This window comes from Phacochoerus africanus, chromosome 11 (assembly GCF_016906955.1).
Source record: "Phacochoerus africanus isolate WHEZ1 chromosome 11, ROS_Pafr_v1, whole genome shotgun sequence".
Lineage (NCBI taxonomy): Eukaryota > Metazoa > Chordata > Mammalia > Artiodactyla > Suidae > Phacochoerus > Phacochoerus africanus.
Window position 1 is genome coordinate 10,047,996 of NC_062554.1, and position 22,490 is coordinate 10,070,485.

At 60.0% G+C, this 22,490-nt stretch overlaps 1 protein-coding gene across 3 annotated transcripts; it reads right to left on the minus strand.

Annotated features, from left to right (window-relative positions):
- Positions 1 to 596: 596 nt before the first annotated feature.
- WNT11 (Wnt family member 11) lies at positions 597 to 21,793 on the minus strand. 3 transcript variants are annotated; one of them, XM_047753277.1, is made up of 6 exons: positions 21,583 to 21,793; positions 18,163 to 18,348; positions 10,452 to 10,687; positions 8,396 to 8,673; positions 5,262 to 5,554; positions 597 to 1,458 (listed from the first exon to the last, which is right to left on the minus strand). In XM_047753277.1, the coding sequence occupies exons 2-6, from the start codon at positions 18,243 to 18,245 to the stop codon at positions 1,284 to 1,286; spliced, it is 1,065 nt and encodes a 354-aa protein (XP_047609233.1). In that variant the 5' UTR covers positions 18,246 to 18,348; positions 21,583 to 21,793; the 3' UTR covers positions 597 to 1,283. The 3 variants fall into 3 exon arrangements, with proteins under 3 accessions (XP_047609233.1, XP_047609234.1, XP_047609232.1); XM_047753278.1 differs by lacking the exon at positions 21,583 to 21,793 and adding an exon at positions 20,415 to 20,671; XM_047753276.1 differs by lacking the exons at positions 18,163 to 18,348; positions 21,583 to 21,793 and adding an exon at positions 13,876 to 14,023.
- Between the last annotated feature and the right edge of the window lie 697 nt (positions 21,794 to 22,490).

Below are 22,490 nucleotides of genomic sequence, written 5' to 3' on the forward strand. Positions count from 1 at the left end.
GCCCCGCCGCAGCAGTCTTCCAAGTGCTCGGCCAAAACCCTCCCGGTCCTTCTCATCCTCCTCGCAACCAGAAAAGAACAAACCCTGCTGGCTCCACCTTCAAAACCGCACAGCAATCCAGCCACCACACCCACTGCAGCCAGCCTGGTCCAGGCAGGAGGCCGGGGTCCCTTCCCAGCCACCACCTTATCTCCGACTGGGAGCCTGCGGCCAGGGAGGGAAAGGCTTTCCTCACGGGGACACAGAAACCCCGCCAGGGCTGGCGGGAGCCGAGTTCTGCCACCACCTCCCTGAGGTCTGCATCCCCAGCTCCTGGGGTAGGTTTGCTCTTGAAGCCACTTAGCAGGTCTGATGACACGGCCAGGCTAAGTATGCCTGTCCCTGTGTCCCTGGGGAACAAAGAGTCTGCCAGCTGGGTTTGGGTTTCAAGACATCTGTCCTTGCCCTTGACCGGGGATCTTGCAAGGAGATCAGGGCCAGAGCCAGGCGGAGGGAGTGGGGGTAGGACATCAATCGGACACCGCCTTGCCTGGATATCAGAGCGGTCACCCCACCAACCCCGGGGTCCGCCCAGTTCACTTGAGGAGGCCAGACACTGCAGGGGCAGGCTGGGGTTCCCAGCATTTATTTCATACAGCTGTTTAAAAAGCTTGTTTAAAATATAGATCATCATCATATATATATATTTATATATATAAAATATATAAAGAAGAATTGAGGCCAGCCACCCCAAAGAAAAAAGCTATGTTTTATAAATATTTCTGTAGCTCCCATATCCCAGAGAAAGAAAAAAAAACAAAAACAAAAACAAAACATAGAAACATTTACAACCCAAGCTAGTGGTTCCATGTGGTGGGCCCAGCACGCACGGACTCTGGGGTGCGTGGGGGGGTGGGTCTCGAGGGCTAGGCCTGCAGAACATTCTGGGGAGGGCAGGCCGACCCCTCCTGTCACTCCCCAGGAGGCTGGTGTCTCTGGCAGTGAAAGGTCGGGTCCATAGCAGTCTTGCCAAACCCACGCCCTTGGCGTTTTAGACTCGCCTGGAAGGCAGCAAGTGGGCCCTCCGGGGCCTTGGGCTGCCAGGTTATTTTTAATCTTGTCGGCTTCCTTTGATGTCCTGGCCCTCCTTCCCGGGTGGCCGGGCCTTCGGCGCCCGGTGGCTTCCAAGTGGAAGCGAAGCGCATGCCTCGCCTCCTTCCACGCACTGGCATCACAAGCCAGAGTCCGCGGGGTGGCTCCAGGGCCCTGGACTGGCCTCCCGGGGCCCCAAGAGGGACGTGGCCTCACTTGCAGACGTAGCGCTCCACGGTGCGCTCGCACCTGCGGCAGGTGACGTAGCAGCACCAGTGGTACTTGCAGTGGCACCGCTCCACGACGCGGTCCGTATAGGGGTTGTAGCCGCGTCCACAGCACATGAGGTCGCAGCTGTCACTGCCTTGTGATGTCTTGTTGCACTGCCTGCAAGGGGAGGGGAGGTCACTGGGCATGCTCGTCACCCCTCCGCCCCCCACTCCCAGCCAGGCAGCCCCAGCCTCCCCGCCTCCAGAGCTGCAGCCTCAGGGCCCCCCTGGGCTGGCATCTTGGGCTTGGGGGAACGTAAAGTAACCCTCCTCCCTCGGGTCCTTGTCACTTGCCCCTGTATGTCGAAGAGGCATTTATCAAAATGATGCGGATGTTTTGTTTCCTTGGCGGTGTCTTTTTTCCTGCAGTGTCTACTTCTAAGGACTTTGGAAGTGTCTCAAACCCCTGTCTGGTAATCCCATCTTCATATTTAATTCTTAATTATATTTTAACAAATGCGAAGATTGTTTTATGATGAGAAGCCTAGGATACACTTCCTGAAACAAACTAACAGCACTGGATGTGAGGAAATCGGGTACTCGGTCTGCCAATCATTTGTCCCACTGTGTATCAGGCCCTTCTCTCAGTATCTGATCTTATTGCAGGCATGCGGGGTCCTTGGTTCAGTGGAATTACTGTGCCCATTTTACAGATGGAAACAGGCTCAGGGAGGGGCAGAGGGCTGCTCAAGGCCTCGCGGGAGTTTGCCGAGAAGCAGGGCTCAAGCTCAGAGGCCCTGAAATCCAGTCTAGTGCATATTCTTCCCCCTCAAAAGGCCAGAGAACCCCCGGGCTGCCAGGGGCTGCATTTCTTCCTGAATCACTCCTGTGCTCAAAGAAGGCACTGAAGGCCCTTTTAAAACCCCACTATCCTCGCCATCAGTTCTCCTGTCTAGCGAAGAAACATCTGTGCAGGTAGGCATCTCCTCCAGCGGGGCTCAGGACGTGGGAGGCAGCGAGGTCCCCAGAGCCACGCAGACCAAGGAATCCCAGAATGTCTGAGATGGGCAAAGCCCCAGAGGTGACCCAATCCAGCCTCCTGTTCCCTGATGGGGAAGCTAAGGGAGGAGGGGGCTTGCCCAGCATCACGCGGGGTGAGCACGGGGCCGGGAAGGCCTCCTGGAGCGGGTGGGGCATCCAGGCCATTTCTGGAGAGAAGGGAAAGGTCTGGGTGGCAAAGAACGAAAACCCTGATGTGACCTAATAAGGGGAGTGAGAGACAGGCGGCAGGAGCAGGGCTAGAGGCAGGGAGGCTGCAGAGGAGGCTGGGCAGCAGCTGAGCAAGAGAAGCCGAGGCTTGAACTGAGAAGGAGCCACAGGGAGGGATGAGGGGAGCCCTTGGAGGGGGCGTCAGGAGCTGACGGGGACCTTTGTGCGGGGCATAAGCGGTTCAGGGCAGGAGAGAGGCGGGAACAGCAGGAGGAACACACGCCCTAGAGCCAGACAGACTTGGGTTCAAGTCCCAGCTGTGCTGCTTAATAGCTGTGTGATTTAAGGCAAGTCACTTAACTTTCTGGGCTTTGTTTAGTCACTCACCACCATCAGTCCCCCTCAGCCTTACCCTGAAGGGCTCTGGGCGACTCCTCCAGGAAAGGGTGATGAAAGGGGCGGAGTTGCATTTTTTATTTCTGGACCCCTGACATGCAATGTTTGAAACCTGGCCTCCAGCCTGAGTCAGACCAAGTCTGCGATGGTGCCCATGAGGGGGAGTCGGGGAGGGTGGGGCCTGGAGAAGGGCAGGTTTCAGAGGTGCGGGGGCCTCCGGAAGAAACAGGACCAGAGGGGCCAGCGTTTGGAATACGGACGGCTGCGGAGGCCTCAGTTCACCAGGTTGGATGTGAGAAGAGCATCTCACCCAGCCAGGGGGCCAGCCATGTGGACCAGCTGTGCACCTGCCTCTGACAGTGAATAAGTCTTATCTGCATCCAACCCGCTGCACCCCGAATCCCTAACCTAGTAAAGCTCACATTTTCCCGTCTTCCAGGAAGCCTTCCTTAATGTCCAGGCTGGGTCAGGGTCCCTCTGGGTTCCTCATTTTCCCTCTAACACAATCTGAACATCTGAGGTCCCTCCCCCTCCCTGGAGCCAGCCAGAGCCCCATGTGACAAGTACAAGAGGCGCCAGTGGTTATAAGCACAGTTATTGGGGCTGTTTGTTACTGCAGAAAAAGCTGACTCATACACTGTCTGCAGGTGTCCTTAGAGGGCTGAGCAGGGCAGGAGACCTGGGTGGGGGTGGTGGGGGGGAGGCCATTGGAAGAAAGCAAGGGAGGCAGCGGTGTGGTGGGATGGGGCCTCTCATCAGTAGTCTGGGGGCAAGGGCTAAGGGCAGAGTCAAGGGCAACTGCGAAGGAAGAAGCAGGGCAGCCTGGGGATGGGGAGAGGGGACGGGCGACTCCCACGACACTGACACCGCCCAGCCTGGAGGGGCTGCTTAGTAAGTGTGATTAGCATCGCTGGCCAACCCTCCCAGGTGGAAGGAACATCCCTGGGTCACAGGTGAGACCGAGCCTCAGGTGAGTGAAGGGATTTGCACAAGGTCCTGCAGCCGGGAAGCTGTAGCGTCTCACACCCACCCACCCACCCACACACACACACACACTCACACGGGCAAAGACCCTCTCTTTGCTCTGGGGTCCTCAGTGGGCTCCCCCCAAGTCCTCTGGGTTCTAGAATCCTCCCGTCACCCTATCCTCATCACACCTACCCTCCGCCCAGACTCTCGCTCCCTCCCGCCTCCCCGGCCTGACCTGATTCCATCTTCGCTGTGCCCGACCCCCTCAATCTGGCCTCCAGATGGGAGCCTGGGCCTCCTCACAGAGCCCGCGGCTCTGGCCCATGAGGACAGAGCCCCCCGAAGCAGCCCCCCTCTCCCGGAGACAGGATCGTGGGCTGAGGAGGAAGTGAATGCTGGCCAGGCATCAACTATGTGCCAGATACGTTCTCAGACACCCTCGCTCTGGTTCAATATTCTTTTAACCCTGAAGAACACTAGTTTCACGGAATGCTATTAGGGGGCTTCTTAATAAGAGTTCCACAGCCAAACACCTCTGGGAAACACTGGCTTCGACAGGTCCTTTACCGTGGGAATTCCTCAGAGCCCTCCATGTGTTCTTGTGCCTTGCAAATGGCCAAAGAGAATTTCCCAACGTATCTGACTGCAGAGCCATTTCTTCACCGCATTTCAGGACTGGATTCCTCCAGAACCATCTCTGGGAAGAGCTGCTCCCCTGAATCCTCACCAGCCCCACCAGGCACACGGCAGCAGGTCTGTGAGTCACCCCTGGCTCCCTCCCCCTCGCCTGGCCGGAACCAGGTCAGCAGCTGTGATGGGACCCTGTGAGGACCCCGGCCCCAGCTCTGAAAAGGGGGACCAGGGGGCAAGAGCGGGGGCCTGGGAGGTGGGGGAAGGTAGGGAGGGGGACATGGGGACACTGCCTCTCCACCAAATGCGGCCCCTCTGCTGCCCTGGTTCTGCCTCCACACGGGGCAGACCTCCGGTGCCACCCCGGGCTGGCCGCTGCCCCACCTGCCCTTGTGCCTCTGTTCATTTGTCCAACTACCAGGCTGTATGACATTTGTCCTTCACTTAGTTGGTAAATATTTACCGAGGCCTCTCTTCTGTCAGGCAGCCTCCTTCCCAGCCCCTGTCTCCAAATCTAGTCAGTGTCTCCCCTCCTCTGTGCCCTCTCCCCCCAGGGGGCAGGTGAGGGGGGGAGCCTGGCCTGGGCGAGGTGTACACAGCCACTCCCAGGACCTCTGCTGGGGGGACCCTGGGACCCCACACCTCCACCTGGCAATCAGTGTGGGGGGGGTGCCCCTCCATCCTCCAAATGCCAACAGAGGTCCGACTGTGTGCCGAGCCCTGAGCTGGGGTGGGGCGTGTGCCACCCCTTTCTGCCGGGGCTCTCCCTGTCCTTACCTGTCCTGCGTCCCGTGGGAGCCCACTTTCTCGTTCTTCATGCAGAAGTCGGGGGAGCTCTGCAGATAGACCAGCTCCGAGTCCTTCACAGGCCGGATGTCCAGGTCCTTGGGCACCAGGTGCTTGCGGGTGCCCATGGGTCGGTGTACTACCTTGGTGGCCGACAGGTAGCGGGTCTTGAGGTCTGAGGCCACATCCTGAAGCTCCTGCAGCCCCTTCCAGCAGGTGCGGATGGAGCAGGAGCCAGACACCCCGTGGCACTTACACTTCATCTCCAGAGAGGCGCGCAGAGCCTGCGGACAGGGGACGGCGTCGGGCTGGGCGGCCAGAGTCACCCCCCGGCCTTCCCCGGGGCCCTGCCCCACCCCTTCGCCTGCCGGGTGCACTCAGGGAGTCACCACCTGCTCCGGGCCTCAAGTCTCGGGGCTTTTTGCTCTCAAGCTGGGGAATGTCCTGGGTCCTTAGCTCCTCCTCCAACCTGGGGGGCAGCTGGGAGGGGTAACAGATGCCAGGTAAACACCTACTCTGCCAAGTGCTCTCCCACTTAAAGTGGCTTAATCATCACAGAAGCCCTTCATGGGAGGTATGGCATTAATTTCCCCATTTAAGAAAAGAAGAAATGGGGAGTTCCCATTGCGGCTCAGCGGTAATGGACCTGACTAGGAACCATGAGGCTGTGGGTTCGATCCCTGGCCTCTCTCAGTGGGTTAAGGATCTGGCATTGCTGTGAGCTATAGTGTAGGTCACAGACGTGGCTCGGATCCTGAATTGCTGTGGCTGTGGCATAGACCAGCAGCTGTAGCTCCAATTCGACCCCTCGCCTGAGAGCTTCCATTTGCCACAAGCACGGCCCTAAAAAGCAAAGAGAGAGAGAGGAGAAATGAAGGCTCAGAGAGGCTGAGTCCTATGCCCAAGGCCACACAGCTAGAAGATCCTGGACTGGGATTTGAACCCAGGTCTGAGGGTGATTCCAAAAGCCATGGCTTTTCATCCTTCCACGTTTTTTTCCTCTCTCACAAAATGCTTGCTGCAAGAAAAGAGAGGGACAAAGAAGAGAAGGAAGGAGGGGAGGCCGAGGAAGGGGGGCGCAGGTGGGTGCTCAGGGTGGGCTCCCTGGCCTGGCTGACCTTCCCCTCCGCCGCCTGGGGCCAGGTCACCACTCAGGGCCTGTCTTCACGTGAGCGGAGCAGGTGCGCGACTGCCACCTTGCAGAGTCGTTGAAAGGATTCAACGAGATGACACATACGAAAGAGTTTTGTGAACTATACACGTTACACCAATGCTGGTTTTGCGAAATCAGTCTAAGAAAGCATTGTGGTGGAGGGGGTGGCTTGGGCCCGGGGCCTGGGGCCACTCTAGCCCTGGCTTTGGACGTGACTCTGTCCCACTCTCTTCCTCTCCCCGTGAACCCGAGGGACACAAACCGGTGCCTTCTGCAGGCCGTTCGGTTCCGTGGTCTAAGCCCCACTCCCTGCGGCACTCTGCTGCAAGGGTTCTGGGTCCCGGGCCGAGCCCTGCGGCAAAAAGATGGGGACACTGAGGCTCACGGGCGGGGTCTTGCCCAAAACCACTCAGGGCCTTAGGAAGCTGGTCGAGGTCCAGCTCCCTCCCTGTCCCAGAGCCAGGAAGTGGGGGATGAGGGCACCCTGGGTCTAAAGTCTGGAACTGTCTCAGCAAAGGCTGCGGAGAGCACCTCATGACGTGCCCTGCGGGGCACTTCTGCGTTCTCAGGGAAAGGTGACCTGCGCAGGTCAGAGGGCGCGGCGGGGCCCAGGCTCCTGAGGCCCGGCGGCTTCCGGGAGGGGGAGAGCGCCCCGTGCAGACGGCCCCAGGGAGGCCCGCTCCTTGGCATCAGGGCCCCTGGACAGGCCCGATGTGCTCCTGAGGCTGAGGACCCTGTCTGGCCTGCGCTGCGGGAGGGGACGGCTGTGCCCTGGCGGCATGTGGCTCGGGCTCGGCTGCGGGCAGGAGAGGGGCCGGGTTCTTGGAAGGAGGGCCGGGTGAAGGGCCGCCCCTGGATTTCCGGTGGGGGGGGGCAGGAGTCCTGGGTCCCCAGCCAGGCCCTGCTTCAGACCTGCAGGATGGCTCGGCCTCCGTTTCCCCAACCGTCCAAGGATGGCCTGGACGTCCTAGAATCCTTCTAATAGGGAGAGAGGAAGGTGCGGACCTGGAAACCTCTGAACTTGGAGTCCCACAGACCTGGGCTCCATCACACTGTGTGTCCTTGGCCGAGTCACCTAAGCTCTTTCTGCCTCACTTGGTGCTGCTGTACCCCGGGCCACAGGGGGCTGCAGGGCGGAGGCCCTGAGATGCCCCCGCCCTGACAGGCCGGCCGGCCGGGACCAGCCACCGTCTGTAAGGAGGGCTACAGGACCTCTTCACAGGCTGGTTTTGCAGACTGTGGGGGAGAAAATGAATCAAGCGGCCCAGGGAGAGGGCCAGTGTCTGGCACACAGACGGGCAGAAAGCTTTTTTGTATTTAATTTTCAAAACATAAAAAGGTCCATTCATTCACGTACGCATTCACCCGAACCTTCTATGGGATGAGGTGGGAATGAGTGACACACTGATAAGAACAGACAGGGAGGGAAAGCGTGTTTTGGAGGTTGGGTGGGTTTTGGCGCTGGGAGGGCATCTCCATTAGATCCTTAGATCCTAGGAGACCACTCCTGAGCTGAGGCTCTGTTGCCCCTCAGCCCTCTCCACGCTGCCTCCCACAGCCCTGCGGGAAGAGGCCGAGGAACGTGGTTAATGGGGACGAGAGAGCACCAAGCCACCCCATTTCAGAGATGGGAATAACTGAGGCCACAGAAGAAGTGACTGGCCCAGCGTCACACAGCGAGTTTAATGCCGGAGCCAGGGCGGAAACTCAGAGCTCCCGACTCCCAGCTCAGTGCTCCTTCTGCTCAGCAACACTCTCCAACCCAAATCCTGGTGGACCCCCTGGAGGAGGAGGAGCCAGGTAAGCCCCGAGCGCCTGGAGAGGGAGGAGCCGGGGGAGGCCGGGAGCACATCAGTGTGGACGGATCAGGGCCCGTCCCCCCACCACCCGCTCCACTGGGGCACACTGGGTGGCCCTTTTCCAGCCACGTGGCACAAGCACAACCATCTGGGGTGGGTGGGTGGGTGGTTACCTGTCTCCCCACTTCACTGTTGTGTAGACGCATCAGTTTATTGGCTTGGGATCCTGTTTTTTTCACCTTCATAGGAGCATCGGAAAACTTGGCCCCCATGAGGAGCCCGTAGCTGAGGTTGTCCGCACATCCTCCCCAGCGGTTCCCGGGCCCGGGTGGCTCACCTGGGACGGGGCCGCAGGAGCAGCCGGGCAGGTCGCCGGAGGTGCAGGCCCGGGCGATGGCGTGGCTGATGGCGGCCGCCGACAGCGCATACACGAAGGCTGACTCCCGGGTCCCTGTGGGGAGATGCGGGGTCAGCAGGGGCTGGGTGGCCCAGGGACAGGGCCCCTCCTTGCCTCTGCGGGGTCAGGCAGGGACAGGGGCCGCGAGCAGGTGGAGGACAGCAGGTGGAGGACAGCCCTATGAGCACGCATCTGTCACTCCGCCATCCTCCTTCGAAGCCACAAGCTGACCGGCACACTCAGTCACAAAGCCAGCACCCCCGCAGACACATTCACTCACACACTCACAGGCCGCCCTTTGCCCCTGCTTGCCCTGCACTCGGTGGTGGGGCTGCTTTCGGGAAGCGAAGGCTCAGTCCCCGAGCGCCTCAAAGCCAAGTGAGCCGGGAGCCTGCTGTGGGGTGAAACGTGTCCCCTGAAAAGACACGGCCAAGGAGTTCTGGCTGGGACTCGGCAGGTTAAGAGCACAACCTAGGGTCCGCGAGGAGGCTGTTGGGATCCCTGGCCTCGCTCAGCAGGTGAAGGATCGGGTGTTGCCACAGGCTGCGGCACAGGCTGCAGATGCAGCTCGGATCCTGCGTGGCTGTGGCTGTGGGGTAGGCCGGCAGCTGCAGCTCCGACTCAACCCCTAGCCTGGGAACCTCCACATGCTGCAGGTGTGGCCTCCGGAACCTTATTTGGAAATGAGGTCTTTGCAGGTATGACTGAGCTAAGATGAGGTCATGCGATGGACCAGGGTGGGCCCTAGTGCAACGACCGTGTCCTTATAGGACAAAGGGAAGTGGGGCACAGAGGCATAGAGGGGGGGAGGCCAGGAGACAGAGGCAGGGGCTGACGGAGGCAGCTACAAGCCACAGGACACAGAAGACTGCCGCAGCCCCCTCAAGCTAAGAGGCAGGCAAGAATCCTCTCCCAGTGCCTTCAGAGGGAGCCCCGCTGACACTCGGCCTTTGATTTCAAGACTTCCTGCCTCCAGCACCATGAGATAATACGTTTCCGTTGTTAGAAGCCTCCTGGTGCCTGCTGCTCTGTTACAGCAGCCTGAGCAAATTAATCCTAAGCCCAAAGTGCCTCGGCTGTGGGGTGTCCCGACCTGGGGTCCAAGCAAGTCACCCTCCTTCTCAAGCCTCAGTTTCCCTAACTGTAGAATGGGACTGATCATACCTACCTCACAGGCTTGCTCTGGAGTTCAGATCATTCGGGAAGCAAGGAAGCTTTGTAAAGTGCTGCACAAACAGCCTGCTGTCACCGAGATCAGATCCCCTGAGGCGTTCGAGCCCAGCCAAAGCCTCTCTGTGATACACAGGACCCCCCCCCTGGCCAAATCCACCCCAGAAGCCACCTCCTCCAGGAAGTCTTCTGCGGAGATGGTCTTCAGTCCCCACTCCACTCTGTACCTCGGCAGCACCTTCAGTGCAGCAGGTCTGGCATTACCTGCAGCACACCTGTCTGGCCCAAGGCCAGGCTCATGACAGACTCCACCCCCAGAGCTTCTGTGCATCGTTTAAGCCTCCGTTCAGGCATGAGGGGTACACGTGCATGTACCCCCGTCATCCAGGCCCCCCCGCCCTGGTATAGTCACTCGCTATATGTTTATTTACTCATCAATTCACGCCCAAACACCCATGTCCATGATTAAGTCACCCACCCACCCATCCGTGTATCTACCCATCATCCATCCATTCCCTCATCCGCCCATCACGCTTCCATCCATCCATCCGTGAATTCACCCACCTATCCAAACACACACATAGTTCTGCCTGAATTCATCCACCCACCGGCACGCACATCGCAGGCCCTCGCAGCCCCCCGCCCCCAGCCCGGCCCCTTACCTCTCTCCAGGTCAAGCAGGTAGTTGGGGGCGAGCTCGATGGAGGAGCAGTTCCAGCGCATGTCGGCGAAGGCCGTGCGGCAGGCCTTCATGACCTCGCGGGCAGCGTGCACGACGGTGTGCATGAGCTCCAGGTTGCTGCGGCACAGCTGCACCTGCGCAGACACCAGGCCCTCCAGCTGCTTGCAGTGCTGCGTCTGGTTCAGCGCCAGGGCCGCTGGGGTCTTGGACAGCGCCCTGCACACAGGCCGAAGGCAGCAACCAATGAAAAGCCAGGGCCATGAGGGGCCACGCTGCCTCCACCCGCTGTACTGCCCCCCCCGCCTCCGTCCCCCCCATCACCGGGCTTGGAGCCCGTGCTGGAAGGAGCCAGGAAACCAGGAGGCCAAGCCCCGTCCCTAGCAGAGCGATGGCCCCCACCCCCGTGTGGCCTTGGGTACATCGCTGACTCTCTCTAGGCCTTGGGTTCTCATTCAAATGACATGGCTTATGGCCTCCATCCTCCAAGCTTTATTAGAATTACACTAACAATAAAAGGTTTTAAAATTCTTGTCACAAAGCTCTCACATCCACGGCCTTATTTAATCCTCACGCAGCTGCCGGTTATTACTCCTTATGCAACATTCATCCAACACTGAAGGTGCCAGGCACCGTGCTAAGTGCTGGATTATTATAATCAGAATACATACTATTAACTGAGCATTTACTAGGTGTACAGTGGTGAGTTCAGAGCGTCCCATCATAGCGTCATTTAATTATGAAATGCATGTATCAGGCTGTAAAATCCCACCTCCACGCAAAAGATTTAGGAAAAGATTAAAGAGCCACTCGATTTTGTGATGAATTGGACTTGGCCATGAATTTGCTGTGTGACCTTAGGTACGTCACGGTCCCTCTCTGGGCCTCCGTCTCTGTACCTGTAAACTGTATTTCCCAGAATGGGTTCCAGTGAGGTATTCTGAAAAAAGGGATCCCTGGTCAAGCATGTTTGGGGAACGTGATATACTACATAGCCCCTTGAAGAGCAACAATGTGCATTTACATTTTAAAGGCTCTGAGAAGTCCTGCAGCAAAGCAACAGGTTTGGTCTTAACTTCCAAATCCCTTTACGCTGCCCTCATCTATGCTTTAGGAAACACTGGCCTAGGGGGTCTCTATGAACTCTGGTGATATTCGAGGACCTCAGACCTTCCCAGATCCCAGCTCTGGGCATTTGGATTCCAAGACTTTAGGACCAGGGGTCCATCCTGGATTCACCTTCCTTCCAGGCCTTCTCTGGAGAACAGGCTGCATCAGGCTGCACCTCCTCTAAGTGGAGGCTAGAGGGACCCCACAGCCGTAAAGGGCTCTGCATAGACCAACCCCCAACCCTAGGGCCAGCTGGTCCTTGGAAACCCAGCAGAGACCCTGTAGGGACAGGGGACAAGAAGGGGCCCACCTTCAGACACAAGGGCTGTGTGTCCCACTTGCTGCGCCCACAGCAGACCTTCCTCAGCGTCCGGGCTGAGATCCAGCAAGGCTGGGATTGCCCAAATCCCTGGCCGGAGACCCCAGGGGAAGCAGCGTGGGGCCAAAGACTAGCCCAGGCCCGGGTGGTCTCCTGGCTCCTTCTTTCCCCTTGTGACCTTGAGCAAGTCAAGTCCTATCTCCTTTCCTAACAATCTCCCAGCCTTGTCTGCGGGATTAACTCCATGTGTATCACATGCTCTGCTCAGGGCTGACACGACACGGTCAGTGCTTCGTGATGGGAGTGACCAGATGACCGCCTGGGTGGTCTTTCTCTACTTGCAGACAGCCTCCTGCACCCACTTTGTCAAGGCCAAGGGCTGCCCTTCAAGGCCCCTTAAAACCTGCCCCCCAGCCCTCTCCAGCCTCTAGGCCCTGTTCCCCACACGTCCTAATGTCAGCCACACCAGACTCCCAGCTTCTCTTACAAGGACTGCCCTGCCAGCATGCCCGTGCCCAGGAATGCCTCGCCCCTTGCCCCTGTACCTACGTGAATGAATGAACTTGATCTACTCAGAGAAGCAATCTTTACTAAGCTCCAACTCTTCCTCAGCTCATTTGGTAACGGACATGACATAGATCTTTCTTCCAGGAGCCCCGGTTTAATGGCTGCACAGACCTATTACCACTTATAAGGCAATGACTCCGACGTTCCAGCTCAGGTGCTGGCCCAGGGAAGATGCCAGGCTTTGGGTACCAGCTGTGTGACCTAGGTAAGTTACCCAACCTCTCTGAGCCTCATGTTCCTCATCTGTTATACGAAAAATGATACATTCAACTTCTACAGGTGAGGGCAAGACTTAAATATGATAATGAATGCTTTACAATTGGGGCCTTATAAATAGAATCCCTTGCTTGCTGCCGCATGAATGTTGGGCCAGAGGGAATCAGAAGACCTGGGTTGTGGCTCAAGATCTGACCTCTCTGCGCTGTGCAATCTTGGGCAAGTTGCTGCCCCTCTCTGAGCATCAACCACAAAATGGGGGCTCCTGGAGGTCTTGCAGGGGCTGAATGAGATAATATGAGCTATATGATGCATTAATATGTGCGTTTGCTTCCTCTTGCCTGTGTCTGCCATGCCTCACCCATCCGACAACTCCCACATACAGAAATCCTCCCAGAGACGTGGGAAGCAGACCCAGGCACGGCCTGATGTCTGTGATTGGAGTGGCACAAGCCAGCCTGCCTGAGAGTGACTGTGGGTGGCATGGGCCGTCTCTCTTCACTGTGTCCCCTGGCCCATCCCTAAACCCCAAGGCAGGAACCGAGAAACCACTGGTGTATCTGGATGCAGACCTCAGGCATGGGTGCCTGACCTCGCCAATGCCAGGATGCCCCGGGGAAACTGCTGCCTGGACTCCTGCAGCTCATGCTAGGTGAGGTGTGATCCCACTGGGCAGAAATCACCCCCTCGACCTGATTCTTGGTTCTTAGAGACCTTCTGCCTCCACCTAGTGAACACGGTCTGGGCACACGGACCCCCTGGCCCTGGCGGACACGGCGCTGCCTAGTTTACAGAGCCTCGCATTCCCTCCCATTCTCCCAAGGCCTGGAGGGACCCTGAGAGTATGACCCACTCTGTACAGAGGAGGCTGCTGCGGGGACCAGGGCCTGGGTGCTCTGCCTCCTTGGACGCGGTTCTCCCCTGAACTGGCCTCCCCTTCCCGGGTCCCCTCTCTCCTGGGCCGGGGGTCATCCACACAGCCTGTCCTGAGCCCGCCCTGCCCATCAGCCTTGCCCAGCTGCCATCCTTCCTCTCTGAGCTGCTTTCCCACTTCCCTGCCGGAAGGATGGCAGGAGACAGACGGGGCAACACCCCGCACGGCACAGGGCACACAGGGAAGACCCAAGCAGGGTGGCAGCCTTCCAGATCCTTCTCCTGGGCTCCTGGTCAGAAAGTGGACAATGTGAGCAGAGACCTTATGTTCAAGCAACTCCTGGGCACCGGGTGCTGCGGCTCCTGGGAAGGGATGCTTTGGGCTCCCGGGGCCTGGAGACCCTGTGCCCCTCTGGGGGTCAGTCTGTCCATCTGTGAGGTCCTCAAGCATCCCGCTCCCCTGGTGAGAAGGCAAGAGAAGGTGCTCTGAGGGAACCTGGTGACGCGCCCAGAGGAGGCGCAGCCGGCCCTGGGCGGGAGGAGGACAAAGAGGGCGCATCCTGGGGGGCCTGGGTGGGCCGGGAATGGCCGGGAGGGACGGCCCGCTGCGGCGCTGGGGGAGGCCGGCTCCTGGGAGCGCGCGGACTGGGAGATCAGGAGGTGGGAGGCAGCGGATTCCACTGCCGAGGAGGGCGATGCGGTCATCTGGTAATTGGCGGTAATGACCGTTTCTAACGAAGGCCCCCGGGGGAGGTAATCAAGGAAGAGGACGGGAGGCGGGGGAGCTGCCGTCTGGACATCTCGGCCGTCCGGCGAGCCTCGCTGCCGCAGACCCCTAATTGAAAACACCGTGATTTCTCTGGGGGTGGGTGCTCGGGGAGAGGGTGGAAGAGAGGACAGGAGGGAACGGAGAGTTCACGGGCGAGGCCCACGCCAAGGGTGCCGCTGGGGTGGCTCAGGGGTTCTCCTGGGAAGAGCGGGAGGCGGGTGCCGTGGGCCAGAGATCTGGATTGCGGCTCCAGCTCAGCCGCTCACCCAACGATCACGACCTGGGGCAAGTCACTGCTCCTCGCCAGGCCTCCGTGCCCCCACCCCATGGTGCAAGTGGGGACACGGAGGCCCAGAGCTGACAGGGCTTGCCCAGGCCTGCATACAGCCAGCCAATCGGAGGCAGAGCCCCGCTAGAACCCAGGCCTCTTAGATCGCAGGCTAGGGCTCTTTCGTTCCCATTTTATTGCCGAGGAAGCTGAGGCTCAGAGAGACAAAGTGATTGATTTGCCTAAGGCCTGGTTCCAGGCTCAAGTTGGGACCCAGGTCTCCCGGCCACGCTGCATCAGCAGAGTCCCCGCTGCAGCTCTTAGGACTCTGCCTCCAGAAGCCCAGTCCCTGAGTGAGCAGCAGGGCTGCCCGGGGTAGCTGGAGTGAGTGGCCTTTAAGGGTCCTCCCAGCCACCCTGGGCCTCTCCTCTCACGGGGCAGCCCCAGTGGTTCACGGGGGCTGGAACCATTCTCTCTGCCCCCCACAGGGCAGCCAGAGAAGGGGGTGGACACCCCTCATTTCCTGGCCTGAGTCTCCCAGCACCTGGTTTGGGTGGGGGGCGAGGTGGGGAGGGATCCCTCAGATTATTTCTGGTCAGGTGCTTCCACCCCGTCTCCCTTACCTCCCAACCCACAGGAAGCTCAGGCTGAGTCCCAGGTCCTCCACAGGTGGACATTCAGGGTCGCTGGCCACAGGCCCTTCAGTCCCCATGTCCGATGCCCCTTTCCTCTTCGGCTCACTTGGCACATCCCCAGGACAGCCAAGGCTCCTAGATGAGGCCCCAGCTTCCCCACTGGTCACCTCCCTGGTTCCCAAGCATCCTGTGACTCCCTGCAACCAAGAGGCCACAGGGCCAGACAGCCTAACTCCAACTCCTGCCTCCTCTGCCTACCAGCGCTGACACCTTCTTTAGTGAAGACCCGCTGAGCCTCCACTGCCTCTTCTCTTGACTGGGTGTGACAGCAGCACTCACCTCACATGGTGGTTGGGAGATTTAAATGAAATAATACACATAAAGCACTTAGAACAGTGCCTGGCATGTAGCAAAGTCACAAATACATAGCCATGTACACACACACACACACACACACACACACACTGTTGTTATTCTTAAACTCCACTCCTTCTCCTGCTTCTATCTTTCAGCTCCAGCAACAAGAGTTTAACCCCTATCAAGAGGTTTGGCTTCATGGAGCCTGTCTGCCTGGCTTCTGATCCCACATCTACCATTAATTAACTAGCTCTGTGACCTTGGGCCAGTTACTTAACCTCTCTGTTCCTTAGTTTCCTCATGTGTAAAATGGCAGTGATAAGAAGGTCACCCACCCGCTAGGAGTTTTATCAGAATTAAAGGGCTGCAGCTCTGGGGATTTTCTAGCAGGCTCCTGCAATTCCTGGCTTCTGTTTCCCCACACGCACCATCCTGCCCCCGCTGTTCCTTTGGTCTAGGACGCCTGTTTGGCATTCCTTCCTTGTGCTTCGAAATCCCGCCGAGGCTTTGAAGCCCGGCCCAAAGTCATGTCTCCTAGGTGGGACTAACCGCTCTTCCTCTGGGCTCCCACGGCCCCTCACCTAGGACACAGTCTAAAGTCTGCTTTGTACTTTTTTTTTGGTCTTTTTAGGGCTGAACCCACGGCACATAGAAGCTCCTAGGCTCGGGGTCGAATCAGAGCTGCAGCTGCCAGCCTACCCTACAGGCACCACAACGAGGGATCCGAGCCACGTCTGTGACCTACACCACAGCTCACGGCAATGCTGGATCTGTAACCCACTGAGCGAGGCCAGGATTGAACCTGCATCCTCATGGATACCGATCCGGTTCGTTACCACTGAGCCACAACAGGAACTCCCTACATTGTCATTTTTACACGTCTGTCTCCCCCAAGGGGCTGGGAACTCTTTTAAGGCAGCCACTGAGTAGTACCCATTTTTGTGGCAGCCTGGGCTGTGCGGTGGGGACAGCACGGAGGTGGGGCTCAGCCAGCCATCTGTGACAGACCCTACCTGGCTACATGCCAGCTTGGGGGCCTGTGCCTGTCACACATTTCTCAGCACCTCGGCGTTCCCACGGTGGTGAGGAAAGGAAGGCAGTGTCCCCCGGCACGCTCTAGAAGCAAGCCCAGTTCTCAGCCTCTGAGGCTCCTTGAGCAAAGCCCATTCCTCTCCGGGCCTCGGTTTCCTTATCTGTGAAGTGGTGGTGGCCCAGGAGGGCATGGCTCCCCATCAGAGGTTCTAACCCGCTGGCACAGTGCCAGGTTCCAGCCGCAGAAGGAAAGTGGCTGATTTCTCACAAAACCAATCAGGAGCAGCACAGAAGAGCTGGTGCCTCTGGTGCCCGAGGGGGGGGGGGGGGGGGGCGCTGAGCTCTCGCTTGTCCTCGCAAACAAGATGATGGGGCTCCCCCTCTCGGATCACCAATTAATCGGTAACTCAGCCCCAGAAGGGGCAGGGCCTGTGACCTCCAGACCGTTTGCTGGCCGCCCAGCCATGATCAGCCTGTCTTGCAGCTAATCCACCGACCTTCCTCGCAGCCCCTCCCCAGCCCCCATAATCTGTCCCCTGTCTTATCTGCTCCCCGCCCCCGACCCGGAACTCTCCACGGTGTCCTGGCCTGGCCTTTTCCGCCACTCAGGGAGGCTCTCCACCCAGAGTGCCCTTCTCCCCCTGCTGGCACCCGCCAAACTCCCATGGACCCCTCAGGCCCATCCTAGGAGCCCCACTCCCCAAAATTCTAGAAAATTCTACTTGGGGCCCGGCATGTGTGCTCCCCCCAAGGGGTCTCCTCTCCTCTGGGCCCCCCACCACACCGCCTGATTGCTCCTAGGGCCCTTGGAGTTATTTACAGCCTGGGCTTATCTCTTCCAGACCAGAGGGCAGCTCCTCCAGGAAGGGGCTGGGCTTTCCTCCTCTCTCCTGTGCGCTGGGCCCACAGCCCCGCAACCCGGCTCGGAGAAGTCACTCCCTTTCGCGGGCGGAAAGGAGCCTCCCGCTCCCCAGCCACTCCTTAATAATTTCTATCTAAGCGGCCACCCTTCACAGGCGCACAGCATCTGACAGCTCCCGGGTCTTTCATGAGCCGTTTCTCATCTGACCCGAGGCTCCTGAGACTCTTACTCTCCTCTGACCAAGGAGGACGCTGAGGCTCCCAGGGGCTGAGTGACACTTGCCCAAGGTCACCCAGGTGGAGGGATCCGGACTGTTTGAGGACCTCCAGCTAGATCAGGAGACTGATAAACAACCGAATAGGAGCAGACCCTGTGTGCCCGGCACAGACCCTCTTGATCCGCTCGGGCCCTTGACCACGCTCTGTTTCCATCTGTGGCGATGGAGGTCTCGGGCCGCCCAGGACAAGGTAATTCTGTCGCCCTCCACGCCCTGTCTGGCTCAATATTTTCCAGGAAAGGAAAAGGAGGCGTAAGAAGAGTGACGGGCCCACAACCCCCAGCCACCTTCTGCCCCCAGATCTTGGGAGCGTGGGCCTGATGCGGGCAGCGGTCTGCTTAAGGCTCTCCACCGCCCCCAGCCGCTGGTCCCCGGGGGCCCATCTGCGTGGACGCAGGTCCCTACTTACAGCCACTTGATGCCATAGCACACGCTGGTCTGGAGCGCCAGGGCGAAGAGCAGCGCCTGGCAGACCTGCGGCCGCGCCCTCATCCTCGCGCGGCGGGCGCGCCGGGGGGTCGCACCCTGGGGAAGCCGCGCCGCCGAAGTCCAGCCGCGCGCCCGGCCGCCGTCGCTCGTCCTGCGCGCAGGCCGCCTGCAGTGGGGAGAGCGCGGAGGCGGCGGGTTAAGGCAACGCGCGGGGCGGGCGCCGCGCGGGGAGGGCGGGGGGCGCGTTTTATTCAAATTACAAAGGAGGGGTCGGCGCCCGGGGAGGAGGCCGGGCCCACGGCGGGCGTCGTGCCTCCCGCCCCGCACAGCCCGGGCCGCGGGGGGCGTCTGGCTCGAAAGAGGTGCCGCCGCAGCCGCGCGCCCGAGGGCGTGTCCACCTAGCGCGGCCCCGGGCGGGAAGGGAGGGGGCAGCAGGACCCGAGACTGGAGAGACCGCACAGAGAGACAGTGAGAGCAAGAGAGACCCTCACCCAGAGAGCGAGGCTGAAAGAAACTCAGCCGAGGGGGAGCGGGGATAGACGCACAGAAAGGAGACGAGGGGGCTGGGGGCGGAGGCCGCGGACCCGAGAGGGGAGGAGCAGATTCCGGGCCCAGGATCTGGGTTCTCATCTATGCATATTAATTATTATGGGCTTGGCAGGTTTCCTTCCCTCCAGGCCTCAGCTTCCCCCCTCTGTAAACTGGGGGCACAACTCGCTTTCAAACAGAACGTTCACCTAATGGGTTCGCAATTGTTCCCCTCAGAAACTCTGTGAGCTAGATACGATCACTGACCCCATCTCACAGATGAGACAACTGAGGCCCGGAGATGTGAGTGAGGTTGTTCAGCCTGCAAGCGGCAGGTCCATGCCCCGTGTTCTACTTCCACATCTACCCAGGGGTCCGGTGAGAAGCCAAGGAAATGGGGGCTTGTTCTGGGCATCAGTTTCTCAGTCCGTGGAAGGGAATTGGAGAAATGGAATAGCAAAGGTCTTTGTACAGCGAGGGATGTTGAGGGTCCTGAGTCTCAGAGTCCTTCTAGCAGTGCCCATTTAAAGGGTCGGATAGTGCCCAGGCCAGCCGGAGCCTGAGCAGAGAAGGGGAAGCCAAACCCTGGCTAAGCCCGGAAGCGCACGGAGCCGGCGCTATGCCGCATTCGGCCGCCAGGCGGCGTCCTGGGGCCGCAGAGCAGATCTTACCCCGCCCGCAGGCTGAAGAGCCGCTTACTCTAGATTTTTTTTTTTCCTTTTTCTTTTTCTTTTTTTTTTAATTTTTCTTTCTTTTTTCTTTCTTTCTTTCTTTTTTTTTTATTTTGGTTTCCATTCTCACCTCATTAACTCCCTTCTCAGCTTCTCCTAAATTTACCAACACCTGGCGTTCGTACAGCCCCAGCACTTCGCCTCTGGGGAGGAGCAGACAAAGGGATTCCTTTTCTAAAGGATCTGGGGAGTTGGGAAAAGGAGGCGCCCGTCTTCGTGGGGACGCTTGAGCGAAAAGGGGGCGTTCTCATCTGGCTGTGTGATCTTGGACAAGCCTTCCACCGCCCCAGCCTCAATTTCCCCCTTCTATAAAAACAAGGGACTGGATTTCTCCACGCATCTTCTGAGGTCTTTCCAGCCTCCAGTAGTCTGCGGGTCGGCTTAAGTTTCCACTATTGAGCTCCCCTCTCCACTAGTACCTCTACCTGCATGGTGTGTGCATGTACGTGTGCGCCTTAAGCGCGCGCACACACACACACGCGCGCGCGCGCACACACACACACACACACACACACACACACAAAGATCTGAAATCCCAGTGTTTTCTGGAGCCTTGACCCAGAGCGAGGCGACGAGAAAATTGAATTACATTCCCCCCCACCCCCGAGTCCCGCAGCTGGGCGCCTAACACAGTGGAGCCTGCTACAAACTTGCCGAGTCCAGGCGCGGGGGCGAGGGGTGGGGGACGCTGGTTCAGCGGGGCTTCCAGTCTAACTGTGCCCCCTCTTCCCATCCAGCCTGTATCCAAACCCTTTGTCTTGCTGGCCCTGAACGTTTACTAAGTTCCTGAAAACGAGAAAATATATCGGCTGAATGGGGAGGGGGTAGGGAGAGGATCAAAACTCCACTGTCTGTCCTCACCTCCACCCCCCCCCCCAAAGTGTGGGCTCACCCCCACCCCCGCGAGGCGCCCAGCATTCCAGGGTGGGGAAGAGAAAGGGCTGCGCGCCGAGAGAGGAGAGCGCGGACTCACAGCAGGGGATCTGCGTTCAGCCCAACACAGCGCACAGGGACCCAGGCCTCCAAGCTACTCTCGCTCGGCTCTTTTCGAGCGGCCCCGGTGGGCCTGGGCTTCTTCCTTCGCCGCCCCAGCACGTCGCTGGGGGGAGGCGGCTCCTGGCCTGGGCCTCTGGGTCCTGACGGATTATTCCTGTCCAGTGTCACAGTGTCTGGGACAGCCGCGAGGGGCGCTGGGTCACCCTCAGCCTGCGCCTCGCGGGTCAGGGCACCCTCGCTTCTGGGAGCCCCCGGCCCGCCAGGGGGCGCTAAACCAGGGTTCAGGTGGGATCGGCCTCCCCAGCCCTGGGACCTTGGGCAAGTCTCGTCCTCTTTCTGGGCCCCGGTGTCCCCATCTGCGGATGGGATGGGGTTTAGAGTAAGTGCCCTCTCAGTACTGGTCGTACTCTGACATCCACTTGCCGTGGTCAGCCCCCGAGCCGCCCTACCCCTTTGCTTCCGGCCCAGCTTGGGACCTTCCTTGGGTCAGGCACGTAGTGGGCCCGCGTCAAAGCCAAGGGTCTTGAAGAGATAAGCGGTCCCTTCCTCCCCGCCCTGAGGCTAAGGTTCAAGCTACCTCGTTTGCAGCGGGCGATGGAGGAAACTTCCCGGGCTGTGCACACTCTGGGCACCGCCAGCGCAGTAACCGCAGTCCCGCTGCAGCAGGTGGTTATAAGGCTGAGGCTCTGGAAGGCCCTGGAAACCCAGCTGCCAGGTGGCTGTCTCCTCTGAGCCAAAGCCGGCGGGGAGACACAAAGCTTCCCCTTCCCCGAAGAGCCTGCGCTGGGCATGGAGCCGGCACTGCGCGCCGGAGCTGCGTGTCCGCGCCGCGCGGAAGGTCGCCGCGGGCCCGGCCTGAAGCCTCCCGCTGCGCAGCTCGCAGAGCCGACCCCGGGAATCCGTGACACAGAGCCACTGCTTCAAGGTTACCTGCGACGCCTAGCGAGGTGGGGCCCGCTCCCCGCCTTTGACCCTGGCCGCGAGATGCGTTTGCTGGGCTGCAGACGGTGCGCCAGGGGGCGGCGGTAGGGGTGGGGGTTATTTTGGAAGTGGGAAGGGTGGGGTGAGGGAACTCGGGGTACCTCATACAACCCTCTCTGAGCCCGACCCCGAGCGCCTAAGGGCCGTGAGGGTCTTGGAGGTACCTTAGCTCCGGGAGGTGGGAGGTGTGGGGCTCGTGCGCGAGCTCCGCCAGATGTTCAGAGCGGCTCCAGATGTGCCGGGGGGCCGGGACAGGACTTTCCTCCTCCCCACCCCCGAGCCTGGAGCTCAGGTCTGTAAACAAACTCTCGGTTCACTCCCTGGCCGCTTCTGGGGGCCCGTCTCAAAGCCAGGCGTCCGCCCCACCCCCTAATTTAGGAGTTCTCTGCCTTTGGCCACCCTCTTCCGTCCCGCCACACACCCCTGCTTCAGGATCCAAGTCCCCCACCCCCGCGGTGGCTCGGGCATGACCTCATCCGCGGGCTGACTGGGAGGAGAGGGTCTTGGGGGGGGGTAGGCTTGCGGCGGCCCGCGGGAAATGCACGGCCCCCCTGCACCATTCGTCCACATAAAGCCGGCGCCCCCAGCCCCGCGGGACTGCGGTGAGTAGGGGGAAAGCCTGGGAGAGCGGCGGAGGAGAGGCATGGAAAAGGGCTTGCTTTGCCTCCCCGGGAGCGAGCGCCCGACGGGATCGCGCCTTCCCCCTCGGATTCGGGCGCCCGTAGCCCCCCGCCGCCCTGGCAGGTCCCCGCGGAGCGCTCGCCCGGTGCCCGCGGCCGCAGCTCACCTCCTGGGCCCTCGCCTGGAGGGGCCGGCCGGGGAGCAGCGAGCGCGGCCCCCAGCGGACCCGAGCGCTATCCCTGCTGGGCCGGCGGCGAGGGCGCACTCTTCACTTGCGGCAGGAGAAGGACGCCCGGGATCCTGGCGAGCAGCGGCCGGCTCGGGGCTCTCGGGGACCGGGGCGCGGACTCAGGCCGCTCTGGAGGGGGCTCGGCTGCCGGGGCCTGCGCTCGCCCGCCCGCCCGAGCTCTCCTGCTCAGCCGGCACCGTCTCCCGCCCCGGCTGCCCGAAC

What these genes read in the sequence shown, in the direction of transcription:
- WNT11 (XM_047753276.1), bottom strand. Translation starts at nt 13,985, where the DNA reads ATGGACAGACTGACCCCCAGAGGGGCACAGGGTCTCCAGGCCCCGGGA. An exon ending in AGGAGTTGCTTGAACATAAG is followed by an intron (nt 10,688 to 13,875) that starts GTCTCTGCTCAC and finishes GCCTGTGTGCAG; the next exon opens with GGCGCTGTCCAAGACCCCAG. An exon ending in CCTGCTTGACCTGGAGAGAG is followed by an intron (nt 8,674 to 10,451) that starts GTAAGGGGCCGG and finishes ATCTCCCCACAG; the next exon opens with GGACCCGGGAGTCAGCCTTC.